Source organism: Gorilla gorilla, chromosome 8, assembly GCF_029281585.2.
Source record: "Gorilla gorilla gorilla isolate KB3781 chromosome 8, NHGRI_mGorGor1-v2.1_pri, whole genome shotgun sequence".
Taxonomy (NCBI): domain Eukaryota; kingdom Metazoa; phylum Chordata; class Mammalia; order Primates; family Hominidae; genus Gorilla; species Gorilla gorilla.
In genome coordinates, this window is record NC_073232.2 from 47,388,060 (window position 1) to 47,409,303 (window position 21,244).

The following is a 21,244-nucleotide window of genomic DNA, read 5'->3' on the forward strand; positions in this document are numbered from 1 at the left end:
CTTGCTAGGCTATTTCCTGGCCCTTTGGCCCGGGAACAGCTCTACTTGGGGCTTTTTTTGTCTATGCCCGTTAGTATTTAATGGGTTGAGGGCTTCATCAACAACCAATCTGAACTATATATGAGATAAAAAGAAACCTGAGGTAACTCATCACCATGTTGTTCTTTGATTCCTGGAGTTCCTAGCTGATCAAACTTCTTCTCTTTACTTTCTGGAGTCTTCTTTTGTTGTTGTTGTTTTGAGATGGAGTTTTGCTCTTGTTGCCCAGGCTGGAATGCAATGGCGCGATCTTGGCTCACTGCAACCTCCGCCTCCCGGGTTCAAGCGATTCTCCTGCCTCAGCCTCCCAAGTAGCTGGGATTACAAGCATGTGCCACCACTCTTGGCTAATTTTGTATTTTTAGTAGAGACAGGGTTTCTCCATGTTGGTCAGGCTGGTCTTGAACTCCCGACCTCAGGTGATCCACCTATCTCGGCCTCCCAAAGTGCTGGGATTACAGGTGTGAGCCACTGCACCTGTAATTTGAGAAATTAATATTTCTCAAATATAATAATTTGAGAAATTTGAGGAATTGATATGTAGAATTCCCTGGCTTTAGGCCAGGAAGTATTACTGTGGTTAAAAACCTACAGGCTGGGCCTGGTGGCTCACGCCTGTAATCCTAGCACTTTTGGGAGGCTGAGGCAGGCGGATCATGAGGTCAGGAGTTCGAGACCAGCCTGACCAACATGGTGAAACCCCATCTCTACTAAAAATTAAAGAAAAATTAGCCGGGCGTGGTGGCAGGTGCCTGTAATCCCAGCTACTCAGAAGGCTGAGGCAGGAGAATTACTTGAACCCGGGAGGCGGAGGTTGCAGTGCTCTGAGGTCACGCCACTTCACTCCAGCCTGGGCGACAGAGCGAGACTCCGTCTCAAAAAAAAAAAAAAAAAAAAAAAAAAGACAACCCACATTATTTCTACATTGTGAAAACTGTGAAATTGAAATCCACTCCCAAAGCCAAAAACAGGGCCAGGCATGGTGGCACATGGTTGTAATCCCAGCACTTTAGGAGGCTAAGGTGAGAGGACTGCTTGACGCCAGGAGTTTAAGACCAGCCTGGGCAACATAGTGAGACCCTGTCTCTACAAAAAGAAAGAAAGAAAGGAAAGAGAGAGAGAGAGAGAGAGAGAGAGAGGGAGGGAGAGAGAAAGAAATAAAAAGAAAGCAGGGAGGGAGAGAGAGAAAGAAAGAAAGAGAAAGAAAAGAAAAGAAAAGAAGGAAAGAAAGAAAAAATTAGCTGGGTGTTGTGGCACACACCTGTAGCCCCAGCTGCTCGGCAAGATGAAGCAAAAGGATTGCTTGAGCCCAGGAGTTAAAGATTGCTGTGAGCTGTGATTGTGCCACTAAACTTCAGCCTGCTGGGTGACAGAGTGAGTTCCTGTCTCTAAAAACAGAACAAAACAAAAACCTCAAAACATTCAGAAAAAAAATAATTCCTCTTAATTTTAAGTTACAAGGAGCATTTAAGTCATCAGATTTATTAATGGTGCCCTGGGTTTGTTGTGTAGGACTCTGTGCCTTGCCAAATGAAACACATGAAGAACATGACTGGGATACTTTGCTGGTCAGTAGAATACAGTCTTGAAACTCTGGTACTCTGTTACTGAATTACCTTTCTAGTGTTTGACAAAAGCATAGGTAAGACAAATCTGATATTCTGCAGTAATGCAACTTATTCTATAGTGATACCACTATTTTTTTTTTGTCACCCAGGCTGGAGTGCAGTGGCGCAATCTCAGCTCACTGCAACCTCCGCCTCCTGGGTTCAAGCAATTCTCATGCCTCAGCCTCCCGAGTAGATGAGATTACAGGCACCCGCCACCACGCCCAGATAATTTTTGTGTTTTTAGTAGAGACAGGGTTTCACCATGTTGGCCAGGCTGGTCTCGAATTCCTGACCTTGTGATCTGCACGCCTCGGCCTCCGAAAGTGCTGGGATTACAGGCATGAACCATAAATATATATATGTTTTATATATATTAATTTAATATATTTAATTAATTTATTTATTTATATGATATATTATTATATATAATATATACCATATATAATATATATAATATATTATTATTAATAATTATTTAATATATTTAATATATTTATTTTATATATATATATATTTTAGAGTCTCACTCTGTTGCCCAGGCTGGAGTGCAATGGTGCGATTTTAGCTCACTGCAACCTCTGCCTCCAAGGTTCAAGCAATTCTCGTGCCTCAGCCTCCTGAATAGCTGGGATTAAATGTGTGTGCCACCACGTCTGGCTAATTTTTGTATTTTTAGTAGAGACAGGGTTTCACCATGTTGGCCAGGCTGTTCTCGAACTCCTGACCTCAAGTGATCCACCTACCTCGGCCTCCCAAAGTGCTGGAGTTACAGGCATAAGCCACTGCGCCCAGCCTGAAAATTTTTTCTAAGTTTATTGTTTATTTAAAAATTTAGATTATAGTGATTTTTATTTAGACATTTTAATTCTTTATGTACTTACCTCTTACCTCTTCCTTTTTCTTTCTCTCTCTCTCTTTTTTTTTTTTTTTTTTTTTGAGACGGAGTTCTTGCTCAGTCACCCAGGCTAGAGTGCACTGGTGAGATCTTGGCTTACTGCAACCTCCGCCTCCCGGGTCCAAGCAATTATTCTGCCTCAGCCTTCCAAGTAGTAGCTGGAATTATGGGTGGGCACCAGCACACCTGGCTAATTTTTGTATTTTTAGTAGAGATGGGGTTTCACCATGTTGGGGAGGCTGGTCTTGAACTCTTGGCCTCAAGAGATCTGCCCGCTTTGGCCTCCCAAAGTTTTGGGATTACAGGCATGAGCCACCACACTTAGTACATCTTCCCTTTTTCCTTTTGTGGTTTTTGCCTTTAGTATTCAACATGTATTCTGACGATATATTTATATAACTTAAAAACAAAATTTTCCTTTGCTTTTTCATTCACTTTTTTTCTGATTCTGGATGATGAGGCCATTCAACAGGGTACTGTGTGCTTTGGTTACTTCAGTGTTTGTAACATACACAGTAAGTCCTCACATTATGTAACATACACAGTAAGTCCTCACTTAATGTCATCAACAGGTTCTTGGAAACTCTGACTGAGTGAAATGATGCTGAATGAAACCAGTTTTATCATAGGCTACTTGATATGAAGAGTTAAGTTTCTACTGCATAATTATGTTCACAAAAACATCACTAAACTGCTAATTAAAGACCAGAACACTTCTAATATTAAATATTGAAATAAACGTGAGTTATGCATACATTTAAGAAAGATGGATAAAAACGAGTAAGCTAATTCTTTGCCCAATTATTACAGTTCAGGCTCACTGGTGGCCGGAGCCTATCCTGCCGGCTCAGGCACCCAGTAGGAACCAGTCTTCCACAGGACACCATTCCGTCACAGGATGCACCCAAACACACCCACACTCAGGCTGGGACAATGTAGATAATGCCAATTCATCTAACGTGCACATCTTTGGGATCTGGGAGGAAACTGGAGTACCTGGAGAAGACTCACACAGACATGGAGAGAATGTGCAGACTTCACACAGACAGTGGCGCTAGTAGGAATCAGTTTTTTTTCTTGTCAGCATTGTAATGAAATAACATTAGTTGAAGAGATGCTGTTCAAATTTTAACTTTGTAGTAAAATAGTATTTATCAATAATTTGTAAATTCCATTTTCAGGTACTCTCTTCAACCTGAATTACAAAATCTAAAATTTATTCCACTGAAAAATATATGGCTGTATGTGGAAATGCTAACTATGAGGAAATAATAAAAAATAATCTAAATATTAAACATATTAAAATAATGTACTCAACATTATAATGTTGCAATTAAAATATAAAGTATTAGTAACTGTAGTATTGTTAGTAGATAAATGCCTCACTTGTTATACCTGCTTATGAGCAATAATCATGGAAGTGATTTGTGTTTTTTTTTTAGTCAACTTAAAATGTGGAAATTCAACTATGTTTGCTTTGCCAGCTAGCACCTGTTAGAATAATTTAGGAGTTTTGGTGGCAGGCCTATAGTCTCAGATGCTGAGAGGCTGAGGTGGGAGGAGCCCAGGAGTTTGAGTCCAGGAGTTTGAGTCCAGCCTGGCAACATAGCAAGACCCTGTCTCAGAAAAAAAAAAAAAAAAAAAAAAAAAAGAACAATGCAGGACTGCTTTCAGAACTGGCATTTCCAGGCAGTGTGGACTTTCCCCCAGTGTCTGCTTGGTTTTAGGTCTTTCCTGTAACTGGTCAGCTTCCAACAGTAATTTGCAAATTAGCACTCTGCAACAGGGCTGATTTTGCCGTTACTGAAGTTAAACTGATTTAGCAATTGCTGTAATTCTTATATTGGAATAAAGTTTGTTGTAAAATTTTTCACATGGCATAGAAGTGTAAGACAATTAGAATCTTACATTCCTCCTCTTAGTTCCATTCCCAAGATGTAACCAGTTTTAATATTATGGTGTGTGCCTTTCCAAGGCATTTTCTATGCTTATGCAATATTTATGTATATGAAATTAATTAATGGTATAAATGGTTTAGCAAGGATTTTTTCGTGGCTGGCAAATGAGTCAGTATTTTGTGACTGGAAAACCCTGTGCTGCTGAACTTGTTTACTGAAAAATATTTGTGAAAGAAAATGTCTGAAAAATGCATTACAAAGGCCAAAGTAATAAACCAAAAGGGTGATTTTAGTAAAGGATACGTAACAACTGTCGTGTGAGAAATAGCACTGAGCTTCTGTGTGTTATTTGTCATTCAAGGGTGCAACTGGAAACTGACTTGAAGATTGAGAAGGAATGGAGGCAGACTTTGCAGGAAGATCTTCAAAAGGAGAAAGATGCCTTATCTCATCTTAGAAATGAGACTCAACAAATCATTAGTCTTAAAAAAGTAAATAGTGGTAAAACTTTAAAAATTCTGTCTTGACAAATGTTAACTTATTTAAAAAGATAAATCATAATTTACATTATACCAAGGAAATGGATATACTAGTCATCTTAAAAAATATCAGTAAAGAGATTAAGTAAATGGAAAATAGTTGATACAGCAGCTAGGAAAGAGCTTTGGACACAATTTGTTTCTTTTAAAAAGCTAAAAGATGTTTGTTTCTAATTAATGGTATATGTACAATCTGGAGTTTCTTGTTTCTTTCTTTTAAATTTCATTTTCTGTCTTTTATTGTTCTGAAGGAGTTCCTTAACCTCCAGGATGAAAATCAGCAGTTGAAAAAAATATATCATGAACAAGAGCAAGCTCTTCAAGAACTCGGCAACAAGCTTAGCGAGTAATTTCTTTTTTCCTTCAACTAAGTAGTCATTATTGACTTTTATAAAAGGTATAAGTGTGCCAAATCTATTAGGCAGAAAAGTTTAAATATAGGAAAGATATGAACTAGGCTGGGCGCGGTGGCTCACGCCTGTAATCCCAGCACTTTGTAATTCCAGGCCGAGGCGGGTGGATCATGAAGTCAGGAGGTCAAGACCAGACTGGCCAATATGGTGAAACCCTGTCTTTACTAAAAATGCAAAAATTAGCTGCTTGTGGTGGCGTGTGCCTGTAATCCCAGCTACTCAGGAGGCTGAGGCATGAGAATCGCTTGAACCCAGGAGGTGGAGGTTGCAGTGAGCTGACTCCAGCCTGGCGACAAAGCAAGACTCTGTCTCAGAAGAAAAGGAGAAAGATACGAACTATAAACAAAACAAAAACTCTAAAGATTAAAAAACGAGACTAGACTAGAGAGATTTTATTAAAAGTTTTATTCAATTTAGTAGACTTAGCTTTGAATATTTCCCAGTAGATGAAAGCTAACACTCTTGTTCAACTTATTCAATGTCAGAGAATTCAGAAGTTATTAATATATTTTTCTCAGAAAAACAGAAGCTGAATTTTCAAAATATCCGGGGAGCTGTCTTTGAGATTGTTTTGAGAAGAAGCCAGCATCACGAGAAGTGGAGGTGGTTTCATGCCTCCTGGAGACAGGGCTTAACTTCATACAGTTTGGTTTTGTTGCAGTGAAATGTCACTGGGATCCTGTAAAGACAAGAAGGAGAAATGGTGTTCTGCCTTTCTTTCATTTCCTTTCTTTTTTTCCAAAGACAGGGTCTCGCCTAGGCAGGATGTAGTGGTACAATCATAACTCACTGCAGCCTTGACCTCCTGGGCTCAAGCAACCCTTTCACCTCAGCTTACCAAGTAGCTGAGACTACAGGCAGGCACCATCATGCCCTACTAGTTTTTTATTGTTTATAGAGATGGGGTCTTGCATGTTGCCCAGGCTGGTCTCAAACTCCTGACCTCAAGCAGTCCTCCCACCTGAGCCTCCCAAAATGCTGGGATCACAGGCGTGAGTCACTGTGCCCAGCCACATTTTCCTTTTGTTCTCCATAGTCCGTGTTTTGGGGTAGCAGCTTTGCGCCTGTTTGAACATATTGCCAGATATTTGGAATAAGCTCAAGAAGGTTTAATTTAGTATTGAATGTACTACTGCCACATTTAAAAAATATAGTCGCTTTAAATATTTTTTATTTATTTTTATTTGTTTTGAGACAAGGTCTTGCTCTCAAGTTGCCCAGGCTGGAGAACAGTGACGCAGCCACAGCTCATTGCATCCTTGATCTCTCAGGCTCACGCTATTCTCTCACCTCAAGCCTCCGGAGTAGCTGGGACCACAGACGCACACCACCATACCTGGCTAATTTTTTTTTTTTATTTTTTGTGGAGTTAGGATCTTGGTATGTTGTCCAGGCTGGTCTTGAATTCCTGGGCTCAGGACATCATCCTGCCTCAACCTCCCAAAGTGCTGAGATTACAGGTGTGAGCTACTGCACCCAGCCCACTTTTTTAAGTACAGAAAAGTAAAAATAAGAAAGCTACAATGTCTCATAATCTCTTCACCTGTATAAATCTCTTTGATGTTTTATGTGATTAGAACATTCAAATAGCACAAAAAGGTTTAAGATAAGAAAGCAAGTACTTCCCTTCTCCCAAGTATTAATCTGCAAAGTTTAGCTAACCTCAAACAATTCTATGTGTAAACATCTTGTCATTTATTTAGATAGAATTAGTTATATGGACATACGTCATTTGTATATATTCAATTAAGTAGAAATCATACTAGAATGGAGACTTAGTTGCTAAAGGTGGGATTCCATTAAGAGATAATGCAACCAATTTCCAAGGGCATAAGAAGGAGTAATTCACTAGAACCAGAAAAGGAAATATTAGATCTCAAAAAGATAAAGCTGTTTTTGTCTTTACAGCTCTTCAAAGAACAATCTGCATTGTGGTTCTGATAAGCAAGATTTCAATTCCAATCTGGCATCCATTTATTGAGCACTTTGAGCCAGACCCTGTGCTAAGTGCTTATTACCTTATTTTCCATTTATTTATTGACAGACACTTATTGAGCTTCTACTATGTGCCAGGCACTATACTAAGTGCTAGAGACTCAGCAGTGAGCAATCCTCACAATAAAAAATAAGCATGTTTGCGTTTACTAAGATCATAATGGTTTAATATTAAAACAGTGGAATAGTAAAGTAAGGAATATGTGTTACTTTTCATCCATTCCCCAACTAATGCTTTTTTTTTTTCTTTGAGAGGAAGTTTCGCTCTTGTTGCCCAGGCTGGAGTGCAGTGGTGCTATCTCAGCTCACTGCAACCTCGGCCTCCTGGGTTCTTTTCAAGCGATTCTTCTGCCCCAGCCTCCTGAGTAGCTGGGATTACTGGCGCCCACCACCACACCTGGCTAATTTTTAGTAGAGACAGCGTTTTACCATGTTGGCCAGTCTAGTCTTGAACTCCTGACCTCAGGTGATCTGCCCGCCTTGGCCTCCAAAGTGCTGGGATTATAGGCATGGGCCACCACGCCCGGCCCCTCACTTCATACTTAATAGAGACTTTATAGTTGAATTACAGGCATGATCATATAAATGTCTAGATGTTGCCTTTATTTATTTATTTATTTATTTGAGACGGGGTCTCACTCTGTCACCCAGGCTGGAGTGCAGTGGTGTGATCTTGGCTCACTGCAACCTCCACTTACTGGGTTTGAAAATTGAGATATTTACTCTTATCGGCTTATTATTGAAAGATGATGATGATGATTATTATTGTTTTTTGAGATGGAGTCTCGCTCTGTCGCCCAGGCTGGAGTGCAGTGGCAGTATCTCGGCTCACTGCAAGCTCTGCCTGCCGGGTTCACGCCATTCTCCTGCCTCAGCCTCCTGAGTAGCTGGGACTACAGGTGCCCGCCACCATGCCCGGCTAATTTTTTTTTGTATTTTGGTAGTAGAGATGGGGTTTCATCGTTTTAGTCAGGATGGTCTCGATCTCCTGACCTCATGATCTGCCCGCCTCGGCCTCCCAAAGTGCTGGGATTACAGGCGTGAGCCACCGCACCTGGCCTGAAAGATTATTTTTTTTTAAAAATTAAATAGAGACAGAGTCTCACTGTGTTGCCCCAGGCTGGTCTCAAACTCCTGGCCTCAAGCAGTCCTCTTGCTTCGGCTTCCAAAAGTATTGACATTACAGGTGTGAGCCACTACATCCAGTTTGAAGGATTCTTTTTTAAATTTTTATTTATATATTTTATATGGAGGCAGGGTCTCACTATGTTGCCCAGGCTGGTCTCAAACTCCTGGGCTCGAATGATCCTCCCACCTCCTCAGCCTCACAAAGTGTTGGATTTACAGGCTTGAGCCACCACACCTGGCCTGAAGAATTCTTATAAAAAGATAGATTTGGGCCAGGTGCTGTGGCTCACGCCTGCAATCCCAGCGCTTTGGGAAGCTGAGGCGGGCGGATCACTTGAGGTCAGGAGTTCGAGGCCAGCCTGGCCAACGTGGTGAACCCCATCTCTACTAAAAATACAAAAATTAGCCGGGTGTGGTGGCATGTGCCTGTAGTCCCAGCTACTTCGGAGGCTGAGACAGGAGAATATGTATACGTGTATATATATATGTATATATTTCCTTTCAGGCTTATTTTCATTTCCTTAATTATTAAATTAGACAGTCTAATTATAATTTACTCAGAAGAATAGTCAGTGTTTAAAGCCTTCCAAATCTATCTTTTTTTTTTTTTGAGACGGAGTTGTTCTGTCGCTTAGGCTGGACTGCAGTGGTGCAATCTCGGCTCACTGCAACCTCCGCCTCCCAGGTTCAAGCAATTCTGCTGTCTCAGCCTCCCGAGTAGCTGGTACTACTACTATGTATATTTTTGTATATATAGTAGCACTACTACTATGTATATTTTTATATATATATAGTAGCACTACTACTATGTATATTTATATATAGTAGTACTACTATGTATATATATAGTAGTACTACTATGTATATTTATATACATAGTACTACTATGTATATTTATATACATAGTACTACTATGTATATTTATATACATAGTACTACTATGTATATTTATATACATAGTAGTACTACTATATATATTTATATACATAGTAGTACTACTATGTATATTTTTATATATAGTAGCATTACTACTATGTATATTTATATATACATATATATGTGTATATATACGTATATATACATGCAATACACACATATATATGTATATATATGTATATATACACACATATATACGTATATGTATACATATGTATATATACACACATATATACGTATATGTATACATATGTATATTTTCCTTTCAGGCTTATTTTGTATATGTATATATACGTATATATGTATATATACAAAATCTCCTGCCTCAGCCTCCTGAATAGCTGGGATTACAGGCGTGCACCACCACATCTGGCTAATTTTGTATTTTTAGTAGAGGTGGGATTTCACCATGTTGATCAGGCTAGTCTCGAACTCCTGACCTCAAGTGATCCACCCACCTTGGCCTCCCAAAGTGTTGGGATTACAGGCATGAGCCACTGCGCCTGGCTGAGAAGGTATTCTTGTACGTTATGGTTATTGGGATTGTAACCGATGCTCCTTTCTTTAGGACACTTAGGCAATATGTATCATAGAGAGGCCGTCTTTTTTGAGTCCATATTTATGAATAAGAGCATTTAAATAAAAAATCCATCAATACCAGTAAATTATCATAAAGTATTTCCTAGGCCAGGCATGAGACCGAGTGTTGCTCTGTCGCCTAGGCTGGAGTGCAGTGGCGTGATCTTGGCTCACTGCAACATCTGCCTCCTGGGTTCAAGCGATTCTCCTGCCTCAGCCTCCAGAGTAGCTGGAATTACAGGTGTGTGCCATCACTCCCGGCTAATTTTTGTATTATTAGTAGAGACAGGGTTTCACCATGTTGGCTAGGCTGGTCTCGAACTCCTGACCTCAGGTTATCTGTCTGCCTTGGCCTCCCAAAGTGCTAGAATTACAGGTGTGAGCCACTGTGCCCAGCCAAGGAAATATTTTCTGTGGTGAATATCATTAAGCCACTTTAATTCCATATTCAGTTTTTCTGTATAGCATAATTAAATCATCACTGTTGTGGCCACTATTCCCAAGAGTCAGTTTTCCTGAGGCACATTTTGTAGATGTGAATTCAGCCAAGAAAATGTGATTATTATGTCAGTATTTTTACAGTGTGTAGTTTTACATTGATTATTTCCACCGTAAGAGTCAATATGAGGTAGGTGAAAGACTCACACTTTGTTTTTATGTCTTGGAATGAAGAGCATTTTATAGGGCAAAGCAGATTTTTAATGTCCTGCTTCAGTAGTAGAGGCTTTAGTATCTGATATATCATTTGATTCAGGAATTTCATTTGTAAGAGAATTAATACTAATGTTTTAGTCATTCCAATTTTTTTGTTGTTGTTTGTTTGTTTGTTTGTTTTTTGGAGATAAGAGTATCGCTCTGTTGCTCAAGCTGGAAGGCAGTGGTGCAATCTTGGCTCATTGCAACCTATGCCTTCCAGGTTCAAGCGATTTTCCTGCCTCAGCCACCTGAGTAGCTGGGACTACAGGTGCATACCACCATGCCTGGCTAATTTTTGTATTTTTAATAGAGATGAGGTTTCACCATGTTGGCCAGGCTGGTCTGGAACTCCTGACCTCAAGTGATCTCCCCACCTCAGCCTCCCAAAGTGCTGGGATTACAGGCAGGAGCCACCATGCCTGAACTAGTCATTGTAATTTTAATAAACAACTTTTGTGGTGAAAAATTTGAAACAAGTTGAAAGATCAACAGTAGATAATTATATATACTATGTTATATTCTTTTTCATGGTATATACCAAGTGACCATTTACTGTAATGATAATGGCAGATACTCGGTAACAAGCCAGTAGCTGCAAGCTGTTCAGGATATATTGTGAAAATAGCTGGTTATGGAAAACTATGTAGATAATTATTCCACTTAAAATACACAAATATATAGAGAAGATTACCTCTGGGTAATGGGATCACAGGTAATTAAATATTGTTTTTTATAATTTGCATTTTCATTAACATTTTCTTTTTTAAAGAAAAAAATTTATACCAACTGGGGCTTGGCACGGTGACTCACGTGTGTAATCCTAGCACTTTGGGAGGCCGAGGCGGGTGGATCACCTGAGGTCAGGAGTTTGAGACCAGCTTGGCCAACATGGAAAAACCCCGTCTCTACTAAAAATACAAAAATTAGCTGGGTGTGGTGACAAGTGCCTATAATCCCAGCTATTCGGGAGGCTGAGGCAGGAGAATCGCTTGAACCTTGGGGGCGGAGGTTGCAGTGAGTAGAGATCATGCCACTGCACTCCAGCCTGAGTGAAAGAGCAAAACTCCATCTAAAAAAAAAAAAAAACAAAGTTATACCACTTGGTAGCAAATTGATTCCAACGTATGTATTTTCTTTTTTCTTTTTCTTGTTTTTTGAGATGGAGTCTTGCTCTGTCACCCAGGAGTGCAGTGGCACGATCTCGGCTCAATGCAATCTCTGCTTCCCCGGCTCAAGTGATTCTCCCTGCCTCAGCCTCCTGAGTAGCTAGGATCACAGGCGCCCCTCACTACGCCCAGCTAATTTTTTTGGTATTTTTAGTAGAGATGGGGTTTCACCATGTTGGCCAGGCTGGTCTTGAACTCCTTCCTGACCTCAGGCGGTCTGCTCACCTCTGTCTCCCAAAGTGCTGGCATTACAGGCATGAGAGACCACATCTGGCCCAACATACATATTTTCAAAAGGTGGAAAAGTGCCAGGCTTGGTGGCTCACACCTGTAGTCCCAGCACTTTGGGAGGCCAAGACGGGTGGATCACTTGAAGTCAGGAGTTCGAGACCAGCCTGGCCAACATGGTGAAACCCGGTCTCTACTAAAAATACAAAAATTAGCCTGGGAGTTATTGCGGGTGCCTCTAATCCCATCTACTCAAGAAACTGAGGCAGGGGAATCACTTGAACCTACGAGGCAGAGGTTGCAGTGAGTTGAGATCGTGCCACTGCACTGCAGCCTGGGTAACAGAACGAGACTCCATCAAAAAAGTGGGAAAGTATTTGCAGCTGTGTCTTCCACAGTATTTTCTTTTTTGTTGCTGTTTTTGAGACGGCATCTCGCTCTGTCACCCAAGCTGGAGTGCAGTGGTGTGATCTGGGTTCACTGAAACCTCTGCCTCCGGGGTTCAAGTGATTCTCCTGCCTCACCTTCCCGAGTAGCTGGGACTACAGGCGTGCACCACTATTTCCAGCTAATTTTTGTATTTTTAGTAGAGATGGGGTTTCACTGTATATTGACCAGGCTGGTCTCGAACTCCTGACCTCAGATGATTCACCCACCTTGGCCCCCAAAAGTGCTGGGATTACAGGTGTGAGCCACCGCGCCTGGCTCACAGTATTTTCTTCCTTAGCACTTCTGTATTTGCTAGAGAAATAATGTGAATAATGGTTAGCATGTGCCCTTTGGGGTCACAGACAAGGGTTTGAATCCTGGCTCCCCCAGTTGGAGCTCTGTGACTTCTTACAAGTGACTAAACTTCATCAGTCATTTCTTCATCTTTAAAATAGGTTTTTGTGTAGATTACATGAGATTATGCATGCAAAGGCACATAGTAAACCTACAATAAATGATAACTATAAATATTGTCATGATCACATGAAAATGCCAATATTTCTTTTTTTCTTTTTTCTTTTTTTTTGAGATGGAGTCTCGCTCTGTCACCCAGGCTGGAGTGCAGTGGCGTGATCTTGGCTCACTGCAAGCTCCGCCTCCCGGGTTCACGCCATTCTCCTGCCTCAGCCTCCCAAGTAGCTGGGACTACAGGCGCCCGCCACTATGCCCGGCTAATTTTTTGTATTTTTAGTAGAGACGGGGTTTCACCATGTTAGCCAGGATGGTCTCGATCTCCTGACCTCATGATCTGCGGGCCTCGGCCTCCCAAAGTGCTGGGATTACAGGCATGAGCCACCGCACCCAGCCGAAAATGCCAATATTTCTTAAAAAGCAAGTTTTAAATCTAAAATATTTTTGCTTTAGGACATTTAGAAAATATAGGAAAATACGAAATATTCCACTAGCCAGAGAAGGCCATTAAAATCATATACTATATATAATTTTATATCCTATGAAATACCAATACCTACTGAAATACTAAGTGTTCTATATTTAAATATGTGTACTGAAATTTGGACCTATTTGTAATCTTTTTAGATCAAAACTTAAAATTGAAGACATAAAAGAAGCCAACAAAGCATTGCAGGTGAGTAGAACGTTTTCCTAAAGTGGGAAGGTATGTGAAAGTCTCCAATGGAAGGTAATGCCCTGTGTGAATCTAATGTATTATTAATGAACCCCAGGATATATAGAGGCCGAAGCACTGAATGAGGAGCTTGGATGCTGGGGGTTCAGCTCTTCCCTGTACCCCTAGAGTCACATTATTAATAACCTTCCTTTAGAAACTGACCTTAGAGGCCGGGCGCAGTTTCTTATGCCTGTAGTCCCAGCTCTTTGGGAGGCCGAGGCAGGTGGGTCATTTGAGGTCAGGAGTTTGAAACCAGCCTGGCCAACATGGTGAAATCCCATCTCCACTAAAAATACAAACATTTGTCGAGTGTGGTAGTGGGTGCCTGTAATCCCAGCTACTCAGGAGGCTGAGGCAGGAGAATTGCTTGAGCCCGGAAGGTGGAGGTTGCAATGAGCAGAGATCATGCCCTTGCACTCCATCCTGGGCAACAGAGCGAGACTCTTTCTCAAAAAAAAAAAAAAAAAAAGAAACTGACCTTAGAAATAATTTTGTTTACTTCCCTACAAAGTATGGCATGATAGAATGAAATTGCCTATGAACTTGAGAATCTTGAGTTCCTATGCCAGTCTATTACTTACTAGTTCTTTTACTTTCAGCAAGCCATGTATCCTTATTGAGCCTCAGCTTCCTTCTCTGAAATAGGCTGATGATTCTGAGTAGGGTTGCTCTGAATATTGAGTAGGTTAATACATGTGTGTGAAAGTGGTTGGAACACTTTACCAGTATGGTTGTGAATGTGTCTGAATCCTTGCTACAACATAGAAGAAAGGACAGTGTCTGTGTGATCACTTCAGTGATAGGTGGCTTCCTACCCAACAACTTCATTTTTTAAAATCAGAAAGTGTTACATGATACTGGATGTGGTGGTTCATAGCACTTTGGGAGGCCAAGGCAGGAGGATTGCTTGAAGCCAGGAGTTCAAGACCAGCCTGGGTAAAATAGACCTTATTTCTACTAAAAAATAAGAAAAAATTAGCCAGGTGTGGTGGTGCAGGTCTATAGTCTCAGCTACTTGGGAGGCTGAGGTGGGAGGATTGCTTGAGCCTGGGAGGTCGAGGCTGCAGGGAGCCTTGATCATGCTACTTACTGCACGCCAGCCTGGGTGACAAAAAAGTGTTACATGAAAATCATTTTTAAAAAATTATACTAAGAAGATTTAACTCCAAATAATATTAATAATAATAATGATGATGATGGTAGCAGTCTCTTGTTCTTCACTCCCTTGCCCTTTATCTGCCCTAGCTCCTGCCACCCAAAGGGAGCTACTTCCAGTTTTTTAGCTGTTTCTTCTGGCATTTATCTCTGTGTGTCTAACTAATGTTCAGTATGTACTATTTGCTCTTGATTCAGCAGTTTTAGACTTATATATTAACGTCATCATATGGTGGATGAAGAGTTTTGCTCACTCTCATTTTGGTCTTTCTGGTCTCCCAGTATAATTAAGGTTTTTTGTGGCATTCATTTACTTTATATATATATTTTTTATTTATGTTATTTTATTTATTTTTTTGAGATGGGGTCTTGCTGTGTTGCCCAGGCTGGAGTACAGTGGCACAATCATAGTTCACTGCACTCTCAAACTCCTGGGCTCAAGCTGTCCTCTTGCCTCAGCCTCCTGAGTAGCTGGGACCACAGGTGCGTGCCACCTTGCCTGGCTAATTTTTAAATTTTTTGTAGAGACAGTATCTGCTGTGTTGTCTAGAGTGGTCTTGAACACCTGTCCTCAGGCAATCCTCCAGTCTTGGCCTCCTAAAGTGCTGGGATTACAAGCATGAGCCCCCAAAACCTGTCTTACTCTGTAATTTTTTTTTTGAGACGGAGTCTTGCTTCTTCACCCAGGCTGGAGTGCAATGGCATGATCTCGGCTCACTGCAACCTCTGCCTCCCTGGTTCAGTGATTCTCCTGCCTCAGACTCCCCAGTAGCTGAAATTACAGGCATCTGCCCCCACGCCTAGCTAATTTTTTTTTTTTTTTTTCGAGACAGGGTCTCGCTCTGTTACCCAGGCTGGAGTGCAGTGGTGCGATCTCGGCTCATTGCAACCTCCGCCTCCCGGGTTCAAGAGATTCTCCTGCTTCAGCCTCCCGAGTAGTTGGGAGTACAGGTGCGTGCTACCACACCCGGCTAATTTTTATAGTTTTAGTAGAGATGGTTTCGCCATGTTGGCCAGGCTGGTCTCAAACTCCTGACCTCAGGTGATGCACCTGCCTCGGCCTCCCAAAGCGCTGGGATTACGGGTGTGAGCCACTGCATCTAGCCCCTACTCTGAATTTTTTATTATGCTTATTTGAATGTTGTTCCTTGCTGAGCCAGGTACTGTGATTATATTTTCTTACTTGAACTACTTTATCCTTCCTCTGGAGTTAATAATTGCCCCCTCTTTTTTTTTTTTGAGATGGAGTCTCCCTCTGTTGCCCAGGCTGAAGTGCAGTGGCACGATCTTGACTCACTGCAACCTCCACCTCCCGGGTTCAAGTGATCCTCCTGCCTCAGCCTCCCGAGTAGCTGAGATTACAGGCGCGTGCCACCTAATTTTTATATTTTTAGTAGAGATGGGGTTTCACCATATTGACTAGGCTTGTCTCGAACTCCTGACTTCGTGATCTGCCCACCTCGGCCTCCCAAAGTGCTGGGATTACAGGTGTGAGCCACCGCGCCCAGCCACCCCTCTCTTTTTAAAAACAAATTAGTTGTATAACATTTGAGTTTTCTCATACCTTGAAACACCTCTATTTAAAAAAGCTTCTTGATAAAGTTTTCCACATGGTAAAATATATCAGGTGCTTGGTTACGTCATTATTTTTTCTTTGACGTCTTGCCTCCAACTTCAAGAGTTCTCTGCTCTCCTGCTCATGTTTGTTCTGGTCCTGATGTTTCCCTTTGCTGGTATTCTCAGAATTTCCTTTACCTTCCCCCTTTGTGGGAGCTCCTGTTGCCTGAATTCCCTAACTTCTCTCTTTGTATACTCCCTTATTTTCGGCAACACATCTTTCAGTACCTTCCTGAAAATGGTGAATGAAGATAGAGGTTGTAAGAATTTACACATCTGGAGACTAGGCATGGTAGCTCATACCTGTAACCCCAGTGCTTTAAGAAGCTGTGGTGGGAGAATTGCTTGAGGCCAGGAGTTTGAGACCAGCCTGGGTAGTATAGCAAGCCCTTGTCTCTACCAAAATTTGAAAAAAGAAAGAAAAGAATTTGCGTATCTGAATATACCTTTGTTTTATCCTCACACTTTTTTTCTTTTTTTTTTTTTTTGAGACAGTCTTGCTCTGACACCAAGGCTGGAGTACAGTGGCATGATCTCGGCTCACTGCAACCTCCCTCTCCTGGGTTGAAGCAATTCTCCTGCCTCAGCCTCCCAAGTAGCTGGGATTACAGGCACCCACCACCATGCCCAGCTAATTTTTGTATATTTAGTAGAGATAGGGTTTCACCATGTTAGCAAAGCTGGTCTCGAACTCCTGACCTCAGGTGATCCGCCCATCTCAGCCTCCCAAAGTGCTGGGATTACAGGCGTGAGCCACCTTGCCAGGCCGTATCCTCATACTTTTCAAGAAGATAGGGGCCGGGTGCAGTGGCTCACGCCTGTAATCCCAGCACTTTGGGAGGCCAAGGTGGGTGGATCACAAAATCAAGAGATTGAGTCCATCCTGGGCAACATGGTGAAACCCTGCCTCTACTAAAAATACAAAAATTAGCTGAGTGTGGTGGCACGCACCTGTAGTCCCAGTTACTTGGGAGGCTGAGGCAGGAGAATCACTTGAACCTGGGAGGTGGAGGTTGCAGTGAGCTGAGATTGCACCACTGCACTCCCGCCTGGGCGACAGAGCAAGATTCCGTCTCAAAAAAAAAAGAAGATGGGTGGAGGTTGGGCGTGGTGGCCCACGCCTGTAATCCCAGCACTTTGGAGGCCAAGGCGGGTGGATCACAAGGTCAGGAGTTTGAGACCAGCTTGGCCAACATGGTGAAACCTCATCTCTACTATAGATACAAAAGAAAAAATTAGCCGGGCGTGGTGGCACATGCCTGTAATCCCAGCTACTCAGGAGGCTGAGGCAGGAGAATTGCTTGAACCCAGGAGGCAGAGGTTGCAGTGAGCCGAGATCGCACCATTGCACTCCAGTCTGGGCAACAGGGTGAGACTCCGTCTCAAAAAATAAAAAAAATAAAAATAAAAAGGTATGGATACATGGATATTTGCCAAAACCATCATTATGTAAACTCTAAAAAAAGTTTTGTGAAATATGCATATGAGAATGCATATATAGTACAACTTAAAAACACTTGTGGGGCGGGGCACGGTGGCTCACGCCTGCAGTCCCAGCACTTTAGGAGGCCGAGGTGGGCAGATCACCTGAGGTCGGGAGTTCGAGACCAGCCTGACCAACATGGAGAAACCCATTTATACTAAAAATACAAAATTAGCCAGGCATAGTGGTGCATGCCTGTAACCCTAGCTACTCAGGAGGCTGAGGCAGGAGAATTGCTTGAACCTGGGAGGCGGAGGTTGTGGTGAGCTGAGATCATGCCATTGCACTCCAGCCTGGCAACAAGAGCAAAATTCCATCTCCAAAAAACAAAAACAAAAACAAAAAAACACTGCGTATCCTCCGCTTAGGTTAATGATAATAGAACATGACCAGTACCTTAGAAGCCTCATCTGCTTCTTGATTGCACTCTCTTCTTTATGGCATCTCTCCTGTATTTTGTGTTAATTATTACTTTGTTTTGCCTTATACTTATTACTCACATCTGTCTTTAACAGAATATTATCTGCTTTTCTCAGTTTTTTTATGTGGAAACTGGATTCATATCTGAGTTGACTTTTTTTTCTTTTCCATGCTGTTGACCAGCTGAAGGGTCTAGAACAGCTGTCCTAAACAGTTTTTCACATTCTGGATTTTCTCTGAATGTTTGTTTGTAGTGTTTGTTAACTTGTTCCTGTCTACTTGTTGCCTGTGAACTGGAAGTTAAATCTAAAGCCTTGATTAGGCCAAGCATGGTGGCTCACGGCTGTAATCCCAGCACTTTGGGAGGCCGAGCCAGGTGGATTGGCCTGAGGTCAGGAGTTCGAGACCAACCTGGCCAACATGGTGAAACCCTATCTCTACTAAAAATGCAAAAATTAGCCAGGCATGGTGGTGTGCGCCTGTAGTCCCAGCTACTTGGGAGGCTGAGGTAAGAGGATCACTTGAACCCGGGAGGCGGAGGTTGTAGTGTGCTGAGATCCCACTACTGCATTCCAGCCTGGGCGACAGAGCGAGACTCCATCTAAATAATAAAATAATATGAAAAATAAAATAAAATAAAGCCTTGGTTAGATTCAGGTACAATCTTCTGGGGGATATTTTTTCTGCAGGCATATTTTTGACATTCAGTGGGTTATTATTTGCTCATTTTTCCTTTTAAAAATAGCGTCCTGTTGTATTTTGTCTTTGATATTATTATTGAAAAAATTTTTTCTGGCCGGGCGCGGTGGCTCACGCCTGTAATCCCAGCACTTTGGGAGGCTGAGGCGGGCAGATCACGAGGTCAGGAGATCGAGACCATCCTGGCTAACACGGTGAAACCCCGTCTCTACTAAAAATACAAAAAATTAGCTGGGGGCAGTGGTGGGCGCCTGTAGTCCCAGGTACTTGGGAGACTGAGGCAGGAGAATGGCGCGAATCCGGGAGGCGGAGCTTGCAGTGAGCCGAGATTGCGCCACTGCACTCCAGCCTGGGTGACAGAGCAAGACTCTGTCTCAAAAAAAAAAAAAAATTTTTTTCTTTAAAAAAAAAATTTTTTTAGAGACAGTGTCTCTGTTGTCCAGGCCAGGGTGTAGTGACTCCATCATAGCTCACTGTAACCTTGAACTTCTGGGTTCAAGCAATCCTCCCTCCTCAGCCTCCTGAGTTGCTGGGACCACAGGTGTACATCACTACACCCTGCTGATTTTATTTTATTTTTTAGAGATGGTGGGGGCCTCACTGTGTTGCCCAGGCTGGTCTCAAACTCCTGGGCTCAAGCGATCCTTCCGTCTCAGTCTCCCAAAGTGGTGGGATTACAGGTGTGAGCCACTGTACCCGGCCTCATTATCGATTCTCTGAAGTTTTCTCAAATGTTGTGATATCCCCCAATTTCAATAAAAGGCACAAATAAGAGTTATTGGAAACCTTGTGTGTGTATTGGTTGGGTGGGTTGTTAAAAACTGGTAGGCCTCACCATAGAGAAATCTGCTATGATTAGTGAACTATTGGGTACCCTCTACAAATGTTTAGTATTTACAGGACTTTTCTCTGTGGCAGTTGAATTTCTCCAGAGAAGAATCCTGTAGTATCCTATCTAGGGGGTGTAAGTCTAGCAGCTAACTTTCTGGAATTGGGCAGAGAAAAATTGCTGTTTATTTGCAGAGCAAGAGGTTGTTCCGTTCTAGTCTTAGCTCTTCTGGTAAACGGCTGTTTCCTTGAGCAGGCAGCTTCAGCTCTCTAGGCTTTAAGTTTTCTCATGTGTAAAATGAGAGGGCTCCAGGTGCTCATCTCTGAGATCCCTTCACAGGGACACACTAGGCTTACCTTAAAGTGAGCTTCTCTCCTGGGAGGGCGGCAGGTGGTTTCAATGAAAAGAAGTCTCCAAAGGCCTAGTCTCCATGTCAGCAAGGTTGTTTCCGAACCCAATGCCCTTACAAGCTGCTTCCACTAGGTGGCTGTGGGACATTTGGCAAATCACTTTGCTTTGTATGGTTTTCATCAAGTTGGATTATTTTTTAGGGTCCCTTTCTGCTGCTGCCTTTTTTTTTTTTTTTCCCCCAGAGACAGAGTTTCCTCTGTTTCCCAAGCTGGAGTGCAGTGGCATGATCACAGCTCACTGTAACCTTGAACATCTGGGTTTAAGCAATCCTCCCACCTCAGCCTCCCAAGTAGCTGAGACTACAGGTGCATGCCACCATGCTTGGCTAATTTCTTTTCATTTTTATTTTTTTTTGTAGAGATGGGGTCTTGCTATGTTGCCCAGGCTGGTCTTGAACTCTTGGTCTAAAGAGAGCCTCTCACCTTGGCCTCTCAAAGTCTCAAAAGTGCTGGGATTACAGGTGTCAGACACTGCACCTGGCCCCCGTCCTGCATTAAAAAAAAAAAAAAATTCTATGATTCAAGCTATCTGACTCTTTGCTGGTGTTTGTCTGATATGAACTATCTAGTTAAAAAAAAAAGCCCTTATAATCCTGTGTTCTAAGGAGACTTAGGCTTCCTCATATGCAGTAACCAATACTGTATTATCTCTGCTGTATAATAAGTGCTAGTTATTAAGACTGTGAAACAAAAAGACCTGAAATTAACCTTGTGATCTTGATCTGTGAATGCTTTGTCTTTTTTTTCTTCAAAGAATTCTGCTTTTGGAAAAGTCTTTTAAGAAAACTCTTGTTTTTAGAAATGTATCTATGGGCCTTTTTTTCTTAAGAGAATTTTTCTGTCATTAGGTAATAAAGGTTCCTGTGCTTCAGTAGTAATTTATAGGTTGCA

At 42.0% G+C, this 21,244-nt stretch overlaps 1 protein-coding gene across 8 annotated transcripts in view; it reads left to right on the forward strand.

Annotated features, from left to right (window-relative positions):
* The window catches only part of RUFY2 (RUN and FYVE domain containing 2), a 64,056-nt gene that overhangs the window by 38,431 nt on the left and 4,381 nt on the right, over positions 1 to 21,244 (forward strand). For all 8 annotated transcript variants that reach the window (XM_031014990.3, XM_055353646.2, XM_031014992.3 and 5 more), the window contains 3 exons: positions 4,804 to 4,933; positions 5,233 to 5,327; positions 13,650 to 13,698. In XM_031014990.3, the coding sequence (XP_030870850.1) occupies positions 4,804 to 4,933; positions 5,233 to 5,327; positions 13,650 to 13,698 (274 nt within the window). The remainder of the gene's footprint in view (positions 1 to 4,803; positions 4,934 to 5,232; positions 5,328 to 13,649; positions 13,699 to 21,244) is intronic.